General features: G+C 43.8%; 1 protein-coding gene across 1 annotated transcript in view; it reads left to right on the top strand.

The window, feature by feature from the left end:
- Window positions 1-18,314, top strand: part of TBR1 (T-box brain transcription factor 1) — a 70,471-nt gene extending 52,157 nt beyond the window's left edge. The window contains exon 6 of the mRNA XM_078683856.1: window positions 17,011-18,314. Coding sequence (XP_078539982.1) covers window positions 17,011-17,857 — 847 coding nt within the window. The 3' untranslated portion in view covers window positions 17,858-18,314. The remainder of the gene's footprint in view (window positions 1-17,010) is intronic.
- The last annotated feature ends 1,016 nt before the right edge of the window (window positions 18,315-19,330 follow it).

The raw sequence follows: 19,330 nt of genomic DNA, 5'->3' as shown, positions 1-19,330 counted from the left end.
GTAGATTTGTTGTGAACAATAAAGCTACAACAATGAATTAAATTGTCAAAAATGACCATTACAATCTGATCCTTGCTCCCAAACGCGTTGGGTGTTGTTCGCGACTGAACCAATAAACATCACTCGCACTTAAAGAATTGGGGTCGGCATTGGTTTTGTGATTCATGAACCGAAGGATTTATGAGGATTGCGACCTCGCCGTGAGCCCGCCGATTTCAAGAAGCAGGAAACCCGCAAAACGTATTTATTTATTTATATAGATGGATAGATTTTACTGGACCATATTCCATATTGTACAGTTAACCATTATGTTATGTATCTTTTTTATCTCTTTCTCTATCTCCCACTCTCTCTCTCTATCTATATGTGCGTGTGTATATATATATATATATTAAGAAACTGAAATTTACCAGTTATAGTTCAGTGAATTAACTATATAACTTGTGCCCATCATGCATTGCTTATGCCCTCATTTATTACTTCACTAGTGACATATTTCTGTGACATCATTGTTAACTTCACTGATTACATCGTTAAGCTCCTGCTCCTCTAAGTCCTGTAAAAACCCCTCGATCATTTTAGAAAACAAAGTAGGTATTAAAGGGCTCACAGACATATACAGTGTAATTTGACTATATGTACGTGTGTTCATGTCGGAAGTATAAACAGTATAGTACTGGAGAAAAGTGTGATTTACTACAGTAAAAGTTACATTGTGCACAGTTTAACAACCAAAAATCATTTAAGTGCAAATGGTACTTCATTTAAACAAGGTAGAGACCGAGCAGAACTAGTATGAGTTGCAGACGTATGTTAAAATAGGTTGTGGCTTAAATCAAAGTCCTGTTGCAAAAATATGTGAGAAAGACTAGAGTTTATGCTTCAAATACATTCTTCACATGTGAATTTTTGTACAATGCTAATGTTAAAGATTTGTCACATAGTGCTATTGACAATTTTTAAACAAACTGGAGATTTGTAAAGTACTGATATTTATTTCCAGAACTTTGGTGAAAATTCTGAAACATTATACATTGTTGAACAATATGTAATATAAGGGTGACTCACAAATGGTTCAAGGCACTGTATGATTGTAATCATTGTCCTAATGAGGTGCACTATTCTGCCCACTTTAGGGAATGTGCTGTTTACGGATTTTCTTTTTTAAACTACAGATAGTTGTGCAGAGGACTTGGTTGTGCATGTCTTATCAGTAGCTATTGTGAAGCATTTGACTTACAATTCGACATAGGTTGAGGCATTTAATAGGTACAACTTTTAAGGTAAATATTTATCAAACATACCTAAATTGTTGATCACAGTAATGCCTACAGAGCCATTACTGGGGCACAACAGTAACTTATACTTGTCAGGAATTTACATATGTAAGCTTTTTTCTTGTCCATCCAGCAGCAGGTCATTACAAAAACATAATGCATTGCACACATGTGCGACCCAAAAAGGTTATATAACATTGTTCACATGTAAGTTATACATCAGTTTTTTACATTGCATCTATGCATAATTAAATGAATGACCTCCTTGGACATGTCTCGTGCATCTGCTTTGCCACTTTGTAATACTCTACATGGTGACCGTATCGTCTCGTTCAAAAAGTCCCAGCCCTCCCTAAGTTGTTTTGGATGTGACATAGTTGAGAAAATGCCTCTATGGTGTATCGTTGTCTTCTTGCGCTGATTGCAGGTACTGCACTAGTGCGTCTCAGAAGTCTCTAGGTCTTGAGGCCTGTGGTATGTCTTCTGCGTACGCCTCCCGTGTCTCTCTGCGGTAGGTCATGTCAGCGATCCAGTCTTTAAGCCTTGGGGTCTCTTGCTCTCCCAGTGCATTGTTCTGCACCATTTGGCAAGTAGAAGTGCAACTGCCAGGAATTTCCTTCATCTAGCTAACTTGAGTTTGCGTATTCCCAATATACATACCAAAGGTGTGTTTGGAATCTGCTCTGATAGCATGGTAGTGAGCGTATTTGTGATGTCTTGCCAGTACGCTTAAAGTTGCGGGCATGCCCACGACATATGTAAGAAATCCGCATTCGGCATTTTGCATCTCTGACATCTATAATTTTCCCTAAGTCCAAATTTGTGTAGTTTAGCCGGGCTGTAATAAATTTGATGTATGAACTTAAAATGAATGATGCATAAGTTACAGTTTGATGTAAGAAGTCAGAGTTGTGTGCAGCTACATTGCCAGTTCTGATCGTCTATTTGTTCGCCAGTGGCTAATTCCCATCTGCGAATTGCAATGTTGCGCCCTCTTACCTGTTCCTCCTGTGTAGCGTTGTAGAAGCGCGTTACTAAGTTTTTCCTTGTAGGTGCTGTCAAGAGTATTTGTAGTGCATGCAGTTGCGTGGGTTCGTCTGGAAAAGAGTCATATAGTCCCCTAGTTGCCATGCCATCGTAAATAAGCAAACTTCTTCAATGGCGTTTGATGTGCACAAAGGGATGGATCCTCTGATGAAATAAAATGATTATGTGGGAACATGTCACCCATAGTGGTCAGCCCCCTATCCGCTAGTAACTTTGCCATTTTTTCTCTCCTGAGTCACTGTGAGTTTGGGGTGACGAGCCAGTGGGAGCGCCTTAGCGTAAATCGGGAGCTTGTGTGCCCTAAGTGCCAGCGTGTGCCACGCTTGTGATGTGCAATGAACCGTGTGTATTTTGTGTCTCTTGGGGTAGTTCTCTTTAGGTCCGTTATAAATGCTGTCAAGGAAGAGGGATATATATACTGTCATGTTCTATTGCTATGTGTGGTATATGTGCATGAGGTCTCGTCCAGTAGGGAGCATGTTGTGCCTGTGCACAGTAGAAATATAGCTGGAGGTTTGGTGCCCCAAAACCCCCATGGTGATAAGGTTGTGTTATGATTTGCCAGCTAATTCTGACTTGCTTTCCCGCCCATGTTAAACGCTGTAAGACCGATCGTAGTCTAGTAAAAAGAGCCTGCGTAAGCCATATCGGTATGTTCCAAAATAGATATAAAAACCTAGGCAGTACTATCATTTTCTATAGCGCTATTCTGTCCGCCAAGGAGAGGGGCATTTTTATCCACTTCTCTACCTGATCTTTAAGTTTCGTCAAGAATCTACCATAGTTCTCCCTAATTACCGTGTCTGGGTTGCGATGTATCCATATACCTAGATATTTCAAAGGTTCCGTCAGCCACTTCAGGGGATATTCCTTTGTAGGTCGTGTAGTTGCTGCTGTGAGAGGGATAACTACTGATTTGTCTCAGTTAATTTGGAGTCCTGAGTAGTGTTCAATTCTAATATACTCTCTGATAAGTGGATTTAGATTGGTGTCGGGTGGCTTGTATATACTAGGACCATATCATCTGCATATAGTGATATGCCGATGGGCCTAAGACCAAATGTAGAGCTGATCTGTAGTGTTTTTGATGGACTTTGCAAGCTAAGGGTTCTAATATTAATGCAAAGAGCATTGGTGATAGTGGGCAACCCTGTCTAGTACCCGGTGTGATATCAATTGGATCGGATGTCATCCCATTTATCCTGACACGTGCCTTAGGTTCAGCGCACAATAGCGCTATCCACCTCAAAAAGGGCTTGGGAAAGCCCACCCTACGCAACACTGTGAACATGAAGACCCACTCCACTGAATCAAAAGCCTTCGCCACATCCAATAGGGCTGCGGCTACCGGCGTGTCCGGATCTAGTTGGTGATATAATGAGAATATTGTGCGTAAGTTATGTGTGGTTGACCGCGTCAGCATGAAGCCAGCTTGATCTGGTAGAACTAGGTTACACAAAAGCGGGTGTATTCATGTTGCTACAATTTTTGATAAAGTTTTAGCTTCTATGTTAATTAAGGAAAATGGCCTATAGGAACCACATTTAGTTAAGTCCTTATCCGGCTTAGGGAGTGCTATTAAAAGTGCTTCTCGTAGTGATGTTGGGAGTGTGCCTTCCTCATAGGCTTCCTCATACATTTCTGCTAGATAAGGAATCAGTAGATCCCAAAATTGTTTATAAAATTCTCTTGGGTGCCCATCAAGACCTGGCACTTTATTGTTGGGAAGGGAGTTTATCGCCTCTATGATTCCATCTTTCATTAAGTGATGGCAAAAAAAATAACAGTGAGTGTCAGACAACCAAGTCAGTCCTATATCGTCCAGGTAGTCATTTATTTCAGATGTTGATGTCGTCAACTGAGTGGTATATAGATCGGCGTAGTGTTTAGTAAAGCAAACTAATATTGCAGGGGTGTCATATACTGTCTGTTGGTTTTCCGTGTTGATCTGAGTTATGTACGTTTTTGTATGTGCAGGTTTGATTTTATATGATAACGCCTGGCCAGGTCTCCCACCCTCTCCATAACATCTGGCCGTGTATTTACGCGAAACATATTTTATTTCGTCTTCTGCAAACTCATGATACTTATCTATTAGTCGTCTGATCTCAGCCAGTGTGGCACTATGTTGTGTTGCAGTGTATTCCTCCTCAAATTTTTTAATGTCTGCTTCCGTCATCTTTAGCTGTTGTTGAATATCGTGTAAAATGCCCACAAGTTTGCTAATGCAGTGGCCCCTAATAGTTACCTTAAAGGCCTCCCATAATGTTTTTGCACTACTGACCGAACCGGAGTTGTGGTCAAAGTAGTCCACAATCGCCTGATGCAACTCGCTGCGGAATACCTGGTCCTTAAGAGCATTCTGTTGTAGTCGCCATGTAAACTGTCTTGGAGTGTAAGTAGGGATAGCTAATGTGAGGAGTACCGGGGTGTGATCTGACAATGTTTTTGGTAAATGGTCAACTGCAGTGGTCCACGTGCATACATCCTGCGCTAAGAGCCAATAGTCTATTCTTGACAATGTATGATGCGTTAGAGACAGACAAGTTTCTTCCTTTCAACCTGGATGTCGTAGTCTCCATATATCCACCATATCCCATTCCTCCATTCCCTCCCTGAGGACCTTAGCTGACTGTTTACTGTATCTATCGCTACCGGTAGATCTATCTAGCGCAGGATCCAAACAATTGTTGAAATCTCCAACCCATATAATGGCTGCAGGTTGTAGTTTACGTAGTCTTGCCCAGATCCGTGTATACAAATTTGGATCATCATTATTGGGGCCGTATACAGTGACAATAGTGAGAGCCTTGCCTCCAAAGTTTCCCTGTACTATTACGTACCGACCCTGATTGTCTTTGATAGAGTTAAGGAGAGTGAATGGGATATTCCTCTTGACCAATAGCATTACCCCTCTGGCGTAGGAGGAATAGGAGGATGCCAATTTGTATGTGGCACATCTAGCTCCTATCCTAAGTTCCCGAACATCTGACAAATGTGTTTCCTGTGGGCAGGCTACATCTACCTTATGCCTGTTTAGGTAAGCAAAGACTTTCCGTATTTTCTGTGGATTGTGAAGTCCACAGACATGCCAAGTCATTAACGTTAACTTTCTATAATGTTTCGGAATATTGGCCATATCACTTTCTGCTGACTTGTACTAATTGAAGATATTTGTAAAAACCTACATCGCCATGTACAATTACAACTGCAACTCTGCCGCTGGACAGTATTTTCTGTTTGAGCCCCCCCCTCCTTTCTCCCACTCCAATGTACCCTTTATAGTGAAGCCAATCCCAAATCCCAAAAAAACATGGTGCAATCCCTTCCCCGCATCCACTCCCTTCCCAAATGAAAACAGAGAAACTAACTAAACGGTGTGGTACACACTAGAGGGCGGGAGCTTCCCAGCCAGATACCCCTGCAGTACAATACAAGGGGGACGCCAAAAATGCAATTTCTAATGCACAACAGAACCACTAGCTAATAATAATAAACAATATCATTGAGCAACATTTGCGTGAGTAATTGACATCTGTCGGAAAACTAATAAACAGTAGCTTTAGCCTGTTTTTTGACCTATACTGGTGCATACGCAATTAACAATAGACACCACAATCTTGACTCACGTCCCTTTATATCAACGTGTGCGTCCACCAGCGCAAACCACCTCCGCCGATAGTGCACCAGTGTCTACAGATATCAGCCAATCATTCGCTCCCAGTTTGTTTGTAGTCGGCTCAATGTGTATACTAAGGTTCAGATAGCACAAGTGTCCAACATGTGTCTTGGAGCTTCAGGATTTCCTCAGGTCACCGATTCCAGGCAAGTGCCAGCTTCATTTATGGGGGCAGGCTTATCACTCCACGTCTGATGTGGTGGCTTGGCCTTCCAGCCTCTCCTTGGAGATCTCTGTCTTGCACTCTGCGAACCTTTTTGCTGAAGATATTTCAGAATGTCCTTAGGTTTTTGATTTCCCATCTTCCATGATTTTGAGTCTGGTAGGATACAGCATAGAATATTTGATGTTTAGATCCCGTAACTCCCTTTTTGCCAGGTCAAAACTCTTTTGCGCTTCTTGAACTGTTGGCGCGAAGTCCCGATACAGCGAGACCTCCATTTCCTCATATTTCAGTGCTCCCAGCTCGTGAGCTTTCCTCAGGGCCACATCACGATCTCTGTAATTAAAAAGCTTAGCTATAATGGGTCTCGGGCGAGCACCAAGCAGCGGAGCCAAAGACCTATGTGCTCTTTCCACTATGAAGACGTCCGAGAAGCTTTCTTTGCCCATAGGGTGATCAGCAGCTGTACCACATAGCACTCCATGGCGCCTGTATTTGTTGTTTCTGCTATGCCCATCAAGCGTATGTTGCTTCTACTGGATCTCGCTTCTAAGTCTTCTACTTTTGCCGTTAGCGCCGCCAGTTGTTTATCCATCTTGGTCTGTTTGGTTTCCATTTGATTATGAGCATCTTCAGTTTCAGATATTCGGCGTTCGTCCATATTTATTCTCTCCGTATGGTAGTTCATGCGCTCAGACATACGGTCCATCCTATATGTGAGAGAGTCAATCTTTCCGTCAATATTTGTGAGAGCAGCCTGGATAGATGAAAACATGGCATGCACGTCCCCGCTGGTGACATTAGTGGTGGGTACCGGTGCCTGCGACAATGTCTGCTGATCATCCGAGGTGGCCTCCGCAGTCTTTTTTGCTGTTCGAAAGTGATCTTGGGCAGGTTCCTGTCCGGTTTGCCCATGTTTGATTTTCGAGTATTTGTGTACTCAATGCGCACTATGGATCCTCTGCTTTGACCCCGGCCGCATTGTTGCAAGCACTTCTAGTCTAAGCTAACGCCTCGCCGATCAATGATTGTTTTTTATTCCTCGACCACCTTCACCCCGTGCTCTTCTTGTCTGGCGACCCGCATAGGCAGCTATCTCCGCTATGAGGACCTCTCCCCACAGTCGCCAGCAGTACAAAGGCGACAGCGCAGGTGCAGTCCCACTCAAGTGCAAGATCTCCTGCCACACGCCGTGTATTTCAGAAATGTCCCAGTTGCTCCTTGTGTGGAACTCCTGACTTCAAGTACCCAGTTGTAGCCTGGTTTGTAAGTTGGCTTCTATGGTGAAGTGTATAATGGCCCACTTGCCTGGGTAGCAGCGACAACTGTTTAGGCTCACCTCAATTCTGGAATGCAGAGCACCTCCAGCCACTAGCTATCTGTCCTCTATTACACGTCTGGGGTGAGAGAGAAGCAGGCCATGTGGGAAATGCGGCAACAGGCACGGCCCACCAAGCCTTTAATAGTCTATGACCCTTAGCCGTCTTTGCACAACTATCTGATGGGTGCAATTTATCCCTCTGAGCAGCAGTACCTGAGCTCCAAGCCTCACCCTGTATTGGCGCTGCCAGCAAACCACAGTCCACTACGAGGCTGCAGTGCAATGGCAGCGGCCCGCTGCAGTGGCTCCTCACCGCCAGTCTTGTTTTCCCTTTGCCACCAGCAGCACACGCTTCTCTCTCCGAGGGTCCTTGCAGTCACCACCGCCGCCAGCAGAAGCCCCAGATCTCCGGCGACCTCGCTCTCACCCAGGCTCCTCTGCTGGTCGGGCCCACCGGTCACGTGCACCGCATCTCAGTGCAGCCTCCCACTTCAGGCCGAGGTCGCAGTTTTGGTTTCTAGGCCACAGGCCGCCGTGACAGCTCACACCCGTTTTGGGCAGCGGGAGTGTTTTAAGGCCCCAGGGTGGTATATTAGCGAGAACCGGAGGCGTCTCTCATGTAGGCTGACTCGGCGCTAGTTTCCGGGGCTCCGTGTGCGCATATATTCCAGTGTTTGTTGTGGTGTCCAAGAGGATCTCGCTCACAATGCGGCCATCTCTGAGCTTGGCTAGCTCCGCCGCCCACATATGTAAGCTTACTCTTACATAAATTGCTAATCACATTAAAGTCTACAGAGATATTACATTTCTTATGCCCTGAAGGCCAGTATAAAAGAGCAAAATATCTACTTAATATGGATGATTTTATAGATACAATTCATGTTCTTATTGCGAAAGATTACATCCATTAGCACCACAGTGGTTATAGAAAATTTGGTCTAGATGTACCTCGCTAAATACCTTACAGTATGAAAAGTGTAAAGCATACTCTCTAATGGTTCAAAATAATGCTGCCAGAGAGTGTTCTACATAAAATCCCTCACTTGCCACAAAATTCTAGTGGTGTTGACATATATTTCACAGGGACTGTGATGTTTTTTTCCCAGTTTTCAAAGGTCCCTTTGAACATTTGGTTTTCTGCCACTGACATTTGGGTATTAAAAATACTCTAACACGTATTATATTCATATCGTATGTAGTATTTGTTACATGTAGTCACCACAAAATCTTATCAAATCACTAAGTCACAATTTTAAGTAGATACCTGGGAATTATACATAATAATAGTTTCATCTAGTAAACATTTAAATTTCTCTATGGACATTTCCAAAAAGATGATTTTATTTATTATGTAGACCATAGTCCTAACAATAGAATAGCACATAAAAGACATAAAATAATAGGAAAAAATATATATAATTCATTGATTTTAAAGAAGAAAAATAAGTAACCCGGTCATATTGCAACATCGAGTGATTTCATTTCTTCCAGTAAAACAATAGTTTGAGAACGTTGCTGGACATCATTCTTTAAATGCAGTGGACATAGTTGAAGTTGACAGATTTGTAAAAGAAAAGAACAGTTTAACAACAAATTAACTGAATTTAATTTACAATTCACTGAACTTGAACATTTGACCCCACTACCCTGAACAAAAGCCATTAAATCATTTTGAGATCAGCCCAGAAGAATTTCCATCCTTTACTTTAAAATATCATTACACCTTGAGGCACAGTAAAACGACACCATATATATGTTTTTTGATTTGGTGATCCTAGATATACTTTAGTCAAGCACTAATGAGAGCTTATTCTTATATGCAGTGTCAGTAAATTCACTTAATTACTAGCTCTTTCCTCAAAACTAACGTTCTTGCCAACAGAGTGATATTTTCTGAAAAAGGCAGTGGAATCAACAATTCAGTAATGCTGAAATTAAGAGCCACAAGCAGCCCAGTTGGAAATGTTGCACAACATTCTGACTGACACTTATCTAACAATTTGGTGCAGTTGGGGTTACATGATCCTGCTAAAAAAATTATACCCCTTCAATTAGCCATACATTTACTGCAACCTAGCTCATTTATAGACATACAACATTGGCAAACTGGGCAAGCCGAAAGACATTTGAAGAATTCCCCCTGCAATGGGGAAAGATCCACTAACCGTCCAAGATCACAAATTTGCTGACTTAGAGCACTGCCGGTTCATCCCTTTAAGAGCTTTTGTTTGTAGGAGAAGTGAATAACCACTGTGCTGGGAATTTATTCTTTGGAGCCCTGCCAGAATCATCCCAGCCCTAGTTTTCATTTTTGTTGGACATCAATGTAGTAATCTTATGAACATTATTATCCTTGGATACTGATAATGGTCAACCACATCCAACTTGTTTCCACCTAGCCACCAAGAGGAAATATCATCTTCTTCTTTCATACTAAAATAATTGTTTTCTCTGTATTAAATCTAAGGGGCCAATTACGATGGCGGACGGACTAGAGTCCGTCCGCCATCGTGGTGGTAACCGGGACCATCCACATGGTGCCTGCCACTTGGTGCCGTGAAATGTAGGGAGGTACCAGTGCACCCACACCTCCCCCCAACACAAGGGGGGGCCCACAACGGGCCCCCGAAACCAATCTCCACCAGCCTTTCAATGGCAGTTTACCCGCCACGGAAAGGCTGGCTGGAGACAGCATCGTAATTTGGCGTACAGTGCCTGCTAGGCACCTCCATAATTTCATGGATGCAGACCGCTCCACCAGGCAATCGGAAAAATTGCCTGTGGCGGTTCTGTGGCAGATGGTCTTTGCGTCCGCTGTGGTCAGAAAGCGATTCCCCCCGCCATTGTGATGTGGCGGGGGAAAGTCGCGGTCCGATGGGGGAAGGACTGCCATTGCATGGCTGGCAGTGGTGGTCCTTCCGCAATCGTAAACGGCCCCAAAGTTTTTAAAAGCACAATTTTCAGGGGCACAAATCTTTCATTGTCATCCCTAAGGTGTTTAATCAAATAACAATAAATTGGCCGCACATAGCAACCTGTCAAGATGACAATCAAATGATTGGGGCAAAAAAAAAAGTTTGTGGAGGCAACCAAGGCAGACTTCTGCAAGGAATAAACAAAAGAGGGAAGATGCCAATAAATAACCCTGTTCAAGGATGGTATTCTTTGAGATTTGTTTATTTAATCTTCCATATCTGGAAGCCTCTATCTGTGCCTCGTTTGTCATATGCTGATGTTGGATTATACACAAAAGACCACAGATATATTCCACTTATGCAACATATTATTTAAACTACCCATAACCCTGGAGACAGAGGGAACTTGGAAGTTCATGAAAGAACAGTGGAATGAGCCTATGACCTCTACAGACCTCCGCGTGACCTCACACAGTGTGACACATTGGTCAGTTATTGATAGAGGATTTATTAACAGGGTGTTTGTTACAGCACAGTGTACTTTGGCTGGCAGAGATCACTTTAGAGTCACTATTAGTCCTAGCTTATGTGATTTTTTTTGTCTCTGATATAGTACGCAACAATCCCTCTGAGTTTACCAGTAGTTTACATATTACATGATCCATCTATTTTTATAACAAACTTTTTGCAAGATTATTTACATCAATCCATGCTACTGAGTTCTGTATTGATGGTTGTTCAAAATGAAGATTATTTATTAAACTGCGATCAAATCATGTAAACACATTATCATTAGCAAAGCCAATATGTCTGCCTCAGATTGTGATTGCTATGCCAAACCTAGCGTCTTTGTCAGTGTTAGTCAGACACTGGGAAATGCTGGGAATGCTGTACAGCAGCATCATCCCAGTGGCAGGATCACACATACTGATAGGAGGCCAAACAGTAGAGGAAAGGAATCTACGCGCCAGGCGAGAGGAGCCGGCAGACACCCTCACCAACTATGTGAGTAAATTTCCTGGGCAGCCATCTTAACACTGTCAAAAGGAATCAAAATGCATCCAATATTTTATGCTGTCAAGAAATCATTCTTTTTTATGCTACATTGCTTTTTAAATTATTTTTGTCAGTACTTGAGAGCAATCCTTGCACTAATCTCATTGCTGCAGCCTGACAAGCCAATGAAAGGCCATCTGACTGTCAGACTCACTTTTGTCTTGAAAAAAATAATCTAAAAACCCTTATGCAGTAATGGAAAAATGATTGCTTTGTGAACAGCATGAAAGTAAGATAAAATATTGAATGTGTCATGATTGACAGAACATTACAGATGAAAAACAATCCCTTTTGAATCTTAATGGAGATGAAAAAATACACCAATAGAGCCAATTAAAACAGTGAGACTAAAATACTCCTGTGGGCTGGTCCAAGATGTGCTTGACAATGTCTCAAGCCAATGGCTGATGGGCACTGAGCCAATGGAGACAATGGCTGAAAAGGCTGGCTCCATACACAGTATATGTGTGAAAGGGGTAGAAGTACACTGCTTACACGTCTCAGCCCCATTATCTCTTTGCATTTTGGGAGATGTAGTACAATGTTTTTCACTCAGTACAAAGTTCAAAGTATTAATGAACTAATACCGTATCATTACAGCTTATCTCTAAACACATGTGTTTCTGGATTCCTATGTTATCAGTAGTATATGTGTGTAGTATATTACTTTGAAATACAAAACGTCTTTGCATGCATGAGACCTAAAAAGGGAGCACAATCCCTACTCTAAGTGAGCAGTCAACAACTGTTATCACCCAGAGAAGCGATAGCTAACAATGTTTAGTAATAACATTGGCCTCTGTAAGAGATTTAAAATGTTTTAGTCGTACCAGGTAGAATCTCCACTATCTATGAATTTTGGTTTGGTCATATGCGTGCAATATCAGCCAAATTAGCTGTTTACTTTTGTCAATATAAGCTTATGAGAAATCTCTTTTTATGTTTTGTTGAACGATTTTGATGTCTCCTCTCCATATCTCTTTATGAGTATAATATAGGTCACAAGTGTGATGTCACACACTGTTTTTCTCTTGTGTGCTTGTTTACCCTTTAGAATGAGTTTACTTGCTATATTGTTTGGTTTAGGAATGTAGATATTTACTCATGATAGATGGATACCCTATCATATCTATGTTCGGCATACACATAATCTTGTGTGTTTTGCCCTTCAATCTCTTTGTGGTTATTTACAAGAAAGAGGCCTAGACTCTCAATGCCACACCCATCAAGGTGTAGGGTTCAATCTAAGAAAGTGGTGCTCAGATCAGGGGAAGACAGCCTCCTGAGTCCCCATACGTAGATACAATCCACACACTTATATACAAAAAAGATCAGCACCCACTATGTGCTAATATTCTCAAAAATAGTCTGTTCTGTTCCAACAACAATTAGTAAAGTACAGCACTGGTTCTGAATCTGAATCAATTAACGAAGTTTACTTCAGGATTTCTCATATTCATTAAAGTTGCTTCGGACATGTGTGTTCAAAATTCTTTATTGGTGGAAGACAAAAAATGTTCACAACAGCGTAGCCAACGGGAAACATCCTTTATAACGAAACTTTCACAACGCGGTACCATTACCATCCAGGTTTTACAACGCAAGTCGTTACAACGACTTGCGCTGGAGGGCGCTGTAGGATAGGGAATAGTTTAATCTACTATCCAACACCTTCCCTACTATCCACGGGGACTGGAGTTGGAATAGTAAATAAAACTATTCACTATCCAGCGCCCCCCAACGCAAGTCGTTGTAACAACTTGCGTTGTAAAACCTGCGTGGTAACGGTACGCGTTGTGAAAGCACGCGTTGTACAGTCATACATCCGGAGCCAACGCGTTGCATCTCTTTTCACCAGACTTCTTCAGGGCTTTGTCCTTCTAGAGATGCATTTCTCAAAACATTTTCTTATGTTGATTTGTACAGAAAAAAACCTTAATTATTATGATAGAGGTCTTAATTTTATGGTGTGAGAGTTCAGTACCAAAGAGTTCGAGAATTTCCTATATAGACCGTGTCGACATTTAAGCCCCGCCGCATCTCCGTCCGTTGTGTAGGTCCTCCCTTTCGGTTCCTCTCCCCACTTGCTTGTGGTGTATGTCTAAAAGCAGGGTCACTGGAATTATGTGGCAGCAGCAGGCAAAATGAATGAGGCAGGGTTGAGTAAACTATGTGGCCCGAAAAGTAAAGTTAAGTGGCATAATGCAACACATTTTGTAATAGTATTACTTCATTACTTCAGCATTTTTAAACTTGGTAACACTATCTGGGCGTTGGTTGCACCTCATTAGTACCAGTTTAACACCAAAATATAGCAATAAGCTACAGAATAGTGACAGGTCCAGCTTTGAAAGACACCTTCCACAGGCAGCCTGCTTTTTTTAGTACGTTTTGAACCGTTTGAGCAAGAAGCACATTTTTTTGTAAGAATGCATATTCGGCAGATGATAGATGATGTGGCAAATGTGGCAAATCTATAATTTTGCGAAAATAACAATTGCATAGTTCCAATGGCCCTGTCTATATGCTAGTAGGGTTATTCTCCTGCCAGTCCTGCATTGTTTGCCTCTAGGGGAACTTAGGCATCTAATCCGTTTTAGGCAGCAAACTATTGTAGACATATATACACCTATGTGATATCTTTCACCATGACTCAATATTTTCTATGTTGATGTCGGATGTGTGGTATTCATGTGAATTTCTCTGAAATATTTCTTTTCTGGGTGCCTGGTGTGCTTGTTGTCTCTCATCACTTCTTTCTTGTGATTGTATATCTGAGGATGTATGATGGTACAACGCGTACCATTACAACGCGTACCTTTACGACGCAGGTTTAACAACGCAAAATGTTACAACGACTTGCGTTGGGGGGCGCTGGATAGTGAATAGTTTAATTTACTATTCCAACTCCAGTCCCCGTGGATAGTAGGGAAGGTGTTGGACAGTAAATTAAACTATCCCCTATCCTAGAGCGCCCTCCAGCGAAAGTCATTGTAACGACTTTCGTTGTAAATCCTGCGTTGTAACGGTTCCGTTGTAAAGGATGTTTTCCATACCTGATGACACGCTCACCAGTACAGTGTATGCCCATGGGCTGCTAACTGAAACCTTTTTCTCTCTTGTGTGAAAACCTGTGAGATAATGTCTTTTCTTGTGTGCACCTTTGAGTCTGTAGACACTTTGGGGATCATTCACAATTTGGAGGGTGGTCTGCCAGTTTACCAGGTTAGTAGAGTATACGGCCTCCACTGCACTGGTGGAAGACCACCCGCCACGTTTAGAAATTCCAACAAGGCAGGTGGGAATCTCTCTACTTTCAGTGGAGCTGCTTCTGTGGAAACTCCACCGAAGGCCCTGAAGCTTTGCAGAAAAAACTCCATGATTAATGAACCCACTTGACAACTTTTTGGTTGTCTTTCAATAAGAAACTGTCAGACTTGGAATTTTTTATTGGAAAACAAACGTAATGGCCCTAATGCACGTTGGTTTTCTCCCACTGCTTGGGTGACTAATAGGGTAATTTCTCCTCTTTCCTGTTCCAAAATGTCAGGCTTTCTTGTTCAACTGAAATAGGAAAAACTGTACATCCGCACGTCTGCCCTCAATATGGTGGACCCTCTGATGAAGATTGACTTATGGCCCTTTGGCGGATGTGTCATTGGTCAAAGGTTTCTGTGGGTGGGAACAACTGTCTCTTACCCATCGAAGACCTGGTGCATCTCATGGTTATAAAAAGAGCTGGAGAGATGTGGTGCCAGACTTTCGTTGTCAGTACATCGTCTAACATAAATATTGTGGCGCAAGTATTATATTACTGCTGGCACTATGCTCTTGTGTGCAGCAGTGTGATTGTTTTGAATGAGAGTTGTGTTGGGTGCACTACTTTGATAACTAACTCACTATCTTTGGAATTAATCAGTTCTTTCCTCTTTTATTCAGATGTGTTGTAATTGATGGCACTGTATTGTGTGCCCATCCGTGAATGGCATCACTGTGCTAGGCCCAAACATCAGCAAATGTAGATAGTTGGGTCTGAACATCGTTTAGCCTAGTATGTGTCATCCTGTGCATACTTGTGACTTATGTGAGTTATTACATTCTAGACAGTGTATGCACCCAAGAAATCCTCTCTAGGGTACATGCTTGTGACTGATGACTCTTTCTTGTGTGACCATGCGTGATTTCTGATCACCCATCCTGTGCCAAATGCATAATATAACTATGCCTGTAGACAGCTGATGCGGTCTTGTGTGTACACCTTTAATTGTTAGCACCCCATGCTGCTGAGTGCATAGATAGCTGGCAGCCTATGAGTTCATGGGCAGCCCTGTCGCTGCTGCCATCCTGTGATGTATTGTGTGCACACCTGAGATTGCCAATTCTAAATCATGTCCCTTATACACACCTATGATTGCTTCCATGTCCTGTGTTGTTTATTTATTTTACAGTTGTATATAGTGCATAGGGAGCAATGTGTATAGATGTGCTTTACATAGCAACAAAGCAGTGACTGTTCTCTTACAACAAGCTTTTGCAATGCAATAGGTCTCGCATTTAGAGGGTTTGAGCTATTGGCATTGTAAATGACAATGCTTTTTATGTATTTGTTATTTTTAAAACATATAAATAAAAACTCATTGTTATTTACAATGCCAATAACTTAAACTCTCGCAAATGTGAGACCTATTACATTGCAAATGCATTCAGCACCCGTGCTATAAATATGTTTTAAAACCCTTAGGAGACAGAGTGTCCCAACAGCAGGCATGACAAAGCTATTTGAGAAGATAGTGCATGGAGGCTGTAATTAAAGCCTACCAAGTAACAACACACTTACCGGGGGTTGTCACCATGGGAGGTTACAAAATGAGACATGGCGGTATTAAGGAGGGATTACTAAACCTATTGACCAATGAACAGCCACAGTTTACAGTGGACAATGACACAAGCCAATAAAAAATATGGGCAGAGAGTGGGTGGAGCTTCAAATTCATACCTGAATACAACATGCCTCTCAGAGCAGCCTACCCAGGCTCGACCTAAAAAACTTAAGTCAACAATAAGTAGAAGGGATAGGGTTGGAGGGAAGGAGGGAGGAAAGGATGTAAAAAGAATTGGAGAGCAACAGTGTGGTGAACAAAGGCTGGAAGGAAGGTAGTAGGGAGCAGGTGGGTAAGGTAAGTAAGGGGGAAGGGAGAGGAAGGTGGTGGAAGTAGGAGCATATGATGAGAAAGAGGGAAGAAGGTGGAGCGATGAAGAGTCAGCACAGCGGGAACAAAGTACGCAGAAGTATCTTCCAGTCAGAAAAGGGAGAGAAAGAGAGGAAGGCAGGCAAGGGTGGGAAAACAGGAGATGCCAGAGGAAGGAAGACGGGCAGCAGAGAGAAAAATTGGGAAGGATGGGAGAGGAGAGGGCAGATGGAGGTCGGAGGAGAGGGCATGTTATGCATCTGTGATTGGTGGTTCCCTATACTATGCTGTGCACACCATTGTAATTGCAGACACTTGTGTTTTTAAGAGAAATGTCTGACACACTCTCTTGTTCCTTGGCAGGATTTACACAGGCTGTGACATGGACCGTCTGACTCCATCACCCAGTGACTCACCGCGCTCGCAGATCGTGCCCGGGGCCCGATACGCCATGGCTGGCTCCTTCCTCCAGGACCAGTTTGTCAGCAACTACGCCAAATCCAGGTTTCACCACCCCTCGGCGCCAGACCGCAGCGTCCCCCATGCCACCGGGCTGCTGTCGCCACAGGGCCAGGGAGAGGACCCGACGGCGCCCTCCCCTCAGCGCTGGTTTGTCACCCCCACCAACAACCGCCTGGACTTCAGTGCCTCTGCCTACGACGCAGCGGCCGCGGCCTCCGACTTCGCAGGCAACGCGGCCACACTCCTGTCCTACGCGGCGGCGGGGGTGAAGGGCCTGCCACTGCCCTCCGGGGGCTGCGGGACCAGACCCCTGGGATACTACAGCGACCCCTCGGGCTGGGCCGCGCGGAGTGCGCCACAGTACTGTCCCAAGGCCAGCAGCGCCGCCATGCTCTCCTGCTGGTCCAACGCAGGCCGCCTCCCTCCCTCCAACCCATACCTGCCCCCCACCTCTGAGGATGAGAGCCTGGCTGCCGCCAGCACGGAGCGCTCCCCGCTCCCCGAGGACGCCAAGCCCAAGGACCTGTCCGACTCCAGCTGGATCGAGACCCCCTCCTCCATCAAATCCATTGACTCCACCGATTCTGGCATTTACGAGCAGGCCAAACGAAGGCGCCTCTCCCCCGCGGACACTCCCCTGTCTGACACCTCCTCCCCCCTCAAAAGCGAGGGCCTGCCCCCCAGGGACTGTGACAAGCACTGCGCCAAGGACATACAGGGCTTCTATGGCTTTTATACGCATGCGTAGACACGCTTCAGATGTACCTGGGCATGTCTTGTACAATACAGTCTGGGACACACACTTCAGTGGCTTGCACACCAGTGCTGGGACACGCAGTACTTGAGAAGATTCTGCAGCTAACCTGGGAGAAGAAAGACTTCAGTGACATCTGCATTCATGTCCATGGAATGCATACATTTAATGGCATGTTCAACCCTGCTGGGAGGCCCAAACAAAGCCAGCCAGTGACTTCAACACCCATGCCTATGCCGGCCAGAGTCTTGCATGGCACCAGTAGCCTCCACAACAGAAAATGGCGGGCCTTGTATCACGACCAGTGAACCCAGAACGTCATACACCGCAGTAGCCTGTTCACCTGCACCCGCCAATCACATTACATGCTTCTCTGGCATCGAGGTCCGTGGGGAGACTAAGCCAACGTCCTACAAGTGGTCTGTGCCCTGCCAAGCCCAGACAATCTATTCTGACGCAGGCCATGACGCACATCCGTCTTAAGCTTGCTCCTCGAAAGCATATCAGCAGTGACGTGCTGGGTTACTAAGATGCGACCATTAACAATGAACATTCATGTATAAGTGCTTCTCACAGCAGTACAGACCAAACCCTGCGCTCTACACCCCCGCCAACGACAAATCAAAACACTTCTCTGAACTCTTTCGAGCGTGCGCCGTTCCCCATGTTGATGGAACACTGAACTGAATGTGGACATGTGAAACCTTACTATTGTCCCCCCCTGCACGAGGCTTAGACACTGTTGTAACCTACCGTGTCCCATCAAAGGCTACACAGACTCCTATGTCCGGCGACTCTAGCACTGGAAGCCGGCGCACACATCTGAACCAACTCTAGAGGGCGCCAGGGAGCCACGGGATGCTAGAATAGTAGACGTGAGCGTGGGTGTTAAGACACACACTGGGACAAAGCCTGTGATAAAATGTACATAATGTGAATTTACTGTATTTACGATGCTTGGTGAGTTACCAAGTCAATTGATTTTACCCGTTACCCCCTGGTCCTTCAAAGCTGTAAAATGGTCCATTTATAGCCACCACCAATGACTGTCTAGTTCACATGGCTGCTTGTTATCATTTCTCCGCCCTATTATTATCAGATATCAGACACCCATCCTATGGTTCAGTGGCATATCGCCTAAAACATCACCGCATAACCCCAACAATATGTGGCTCGTTTTCTCCAAATCTGATCTAGAAAAAAAATGTGTTCATGATTTGATATATATATATATATTAAGAAGAAGCAGACGGTGTGTCCCGGTAGCAACTGCCTTTTCTAGGCCTGGTTGACACAACAGCTAAAACACAAGCCTGTCTATTACAGTAGGCCCCTGGCATGTGTGAATGAGTGAAGAATTTTTCCAAATACCGTCGATTTTTGCATTAGAAGACATTGTAAGGCATTGATAAAAACCCACCCACCCACCTGTTTCAGAATGTTCCTCCAGAACATTAGTTCGAACAT

This window comes from Lissotriton helveticus, chromosome 3_1 (assembly GCF_964261635.1).
Source record: "Lissotriton helveticus chromosome 3_1, aLisHel1.1, whole genome shotgun sequence".
Taxonomy (NCBI): Eukaryota; Metazoa; Chordata; class Amphibia; order Caudata; family Salamandridae; genus Lissotriton; species Lissotriton helveticus.
Note: the sequence above shows the minus strand (reverse complement) of the source record. Positions and strands in the feature narration are given on the sequence as shown.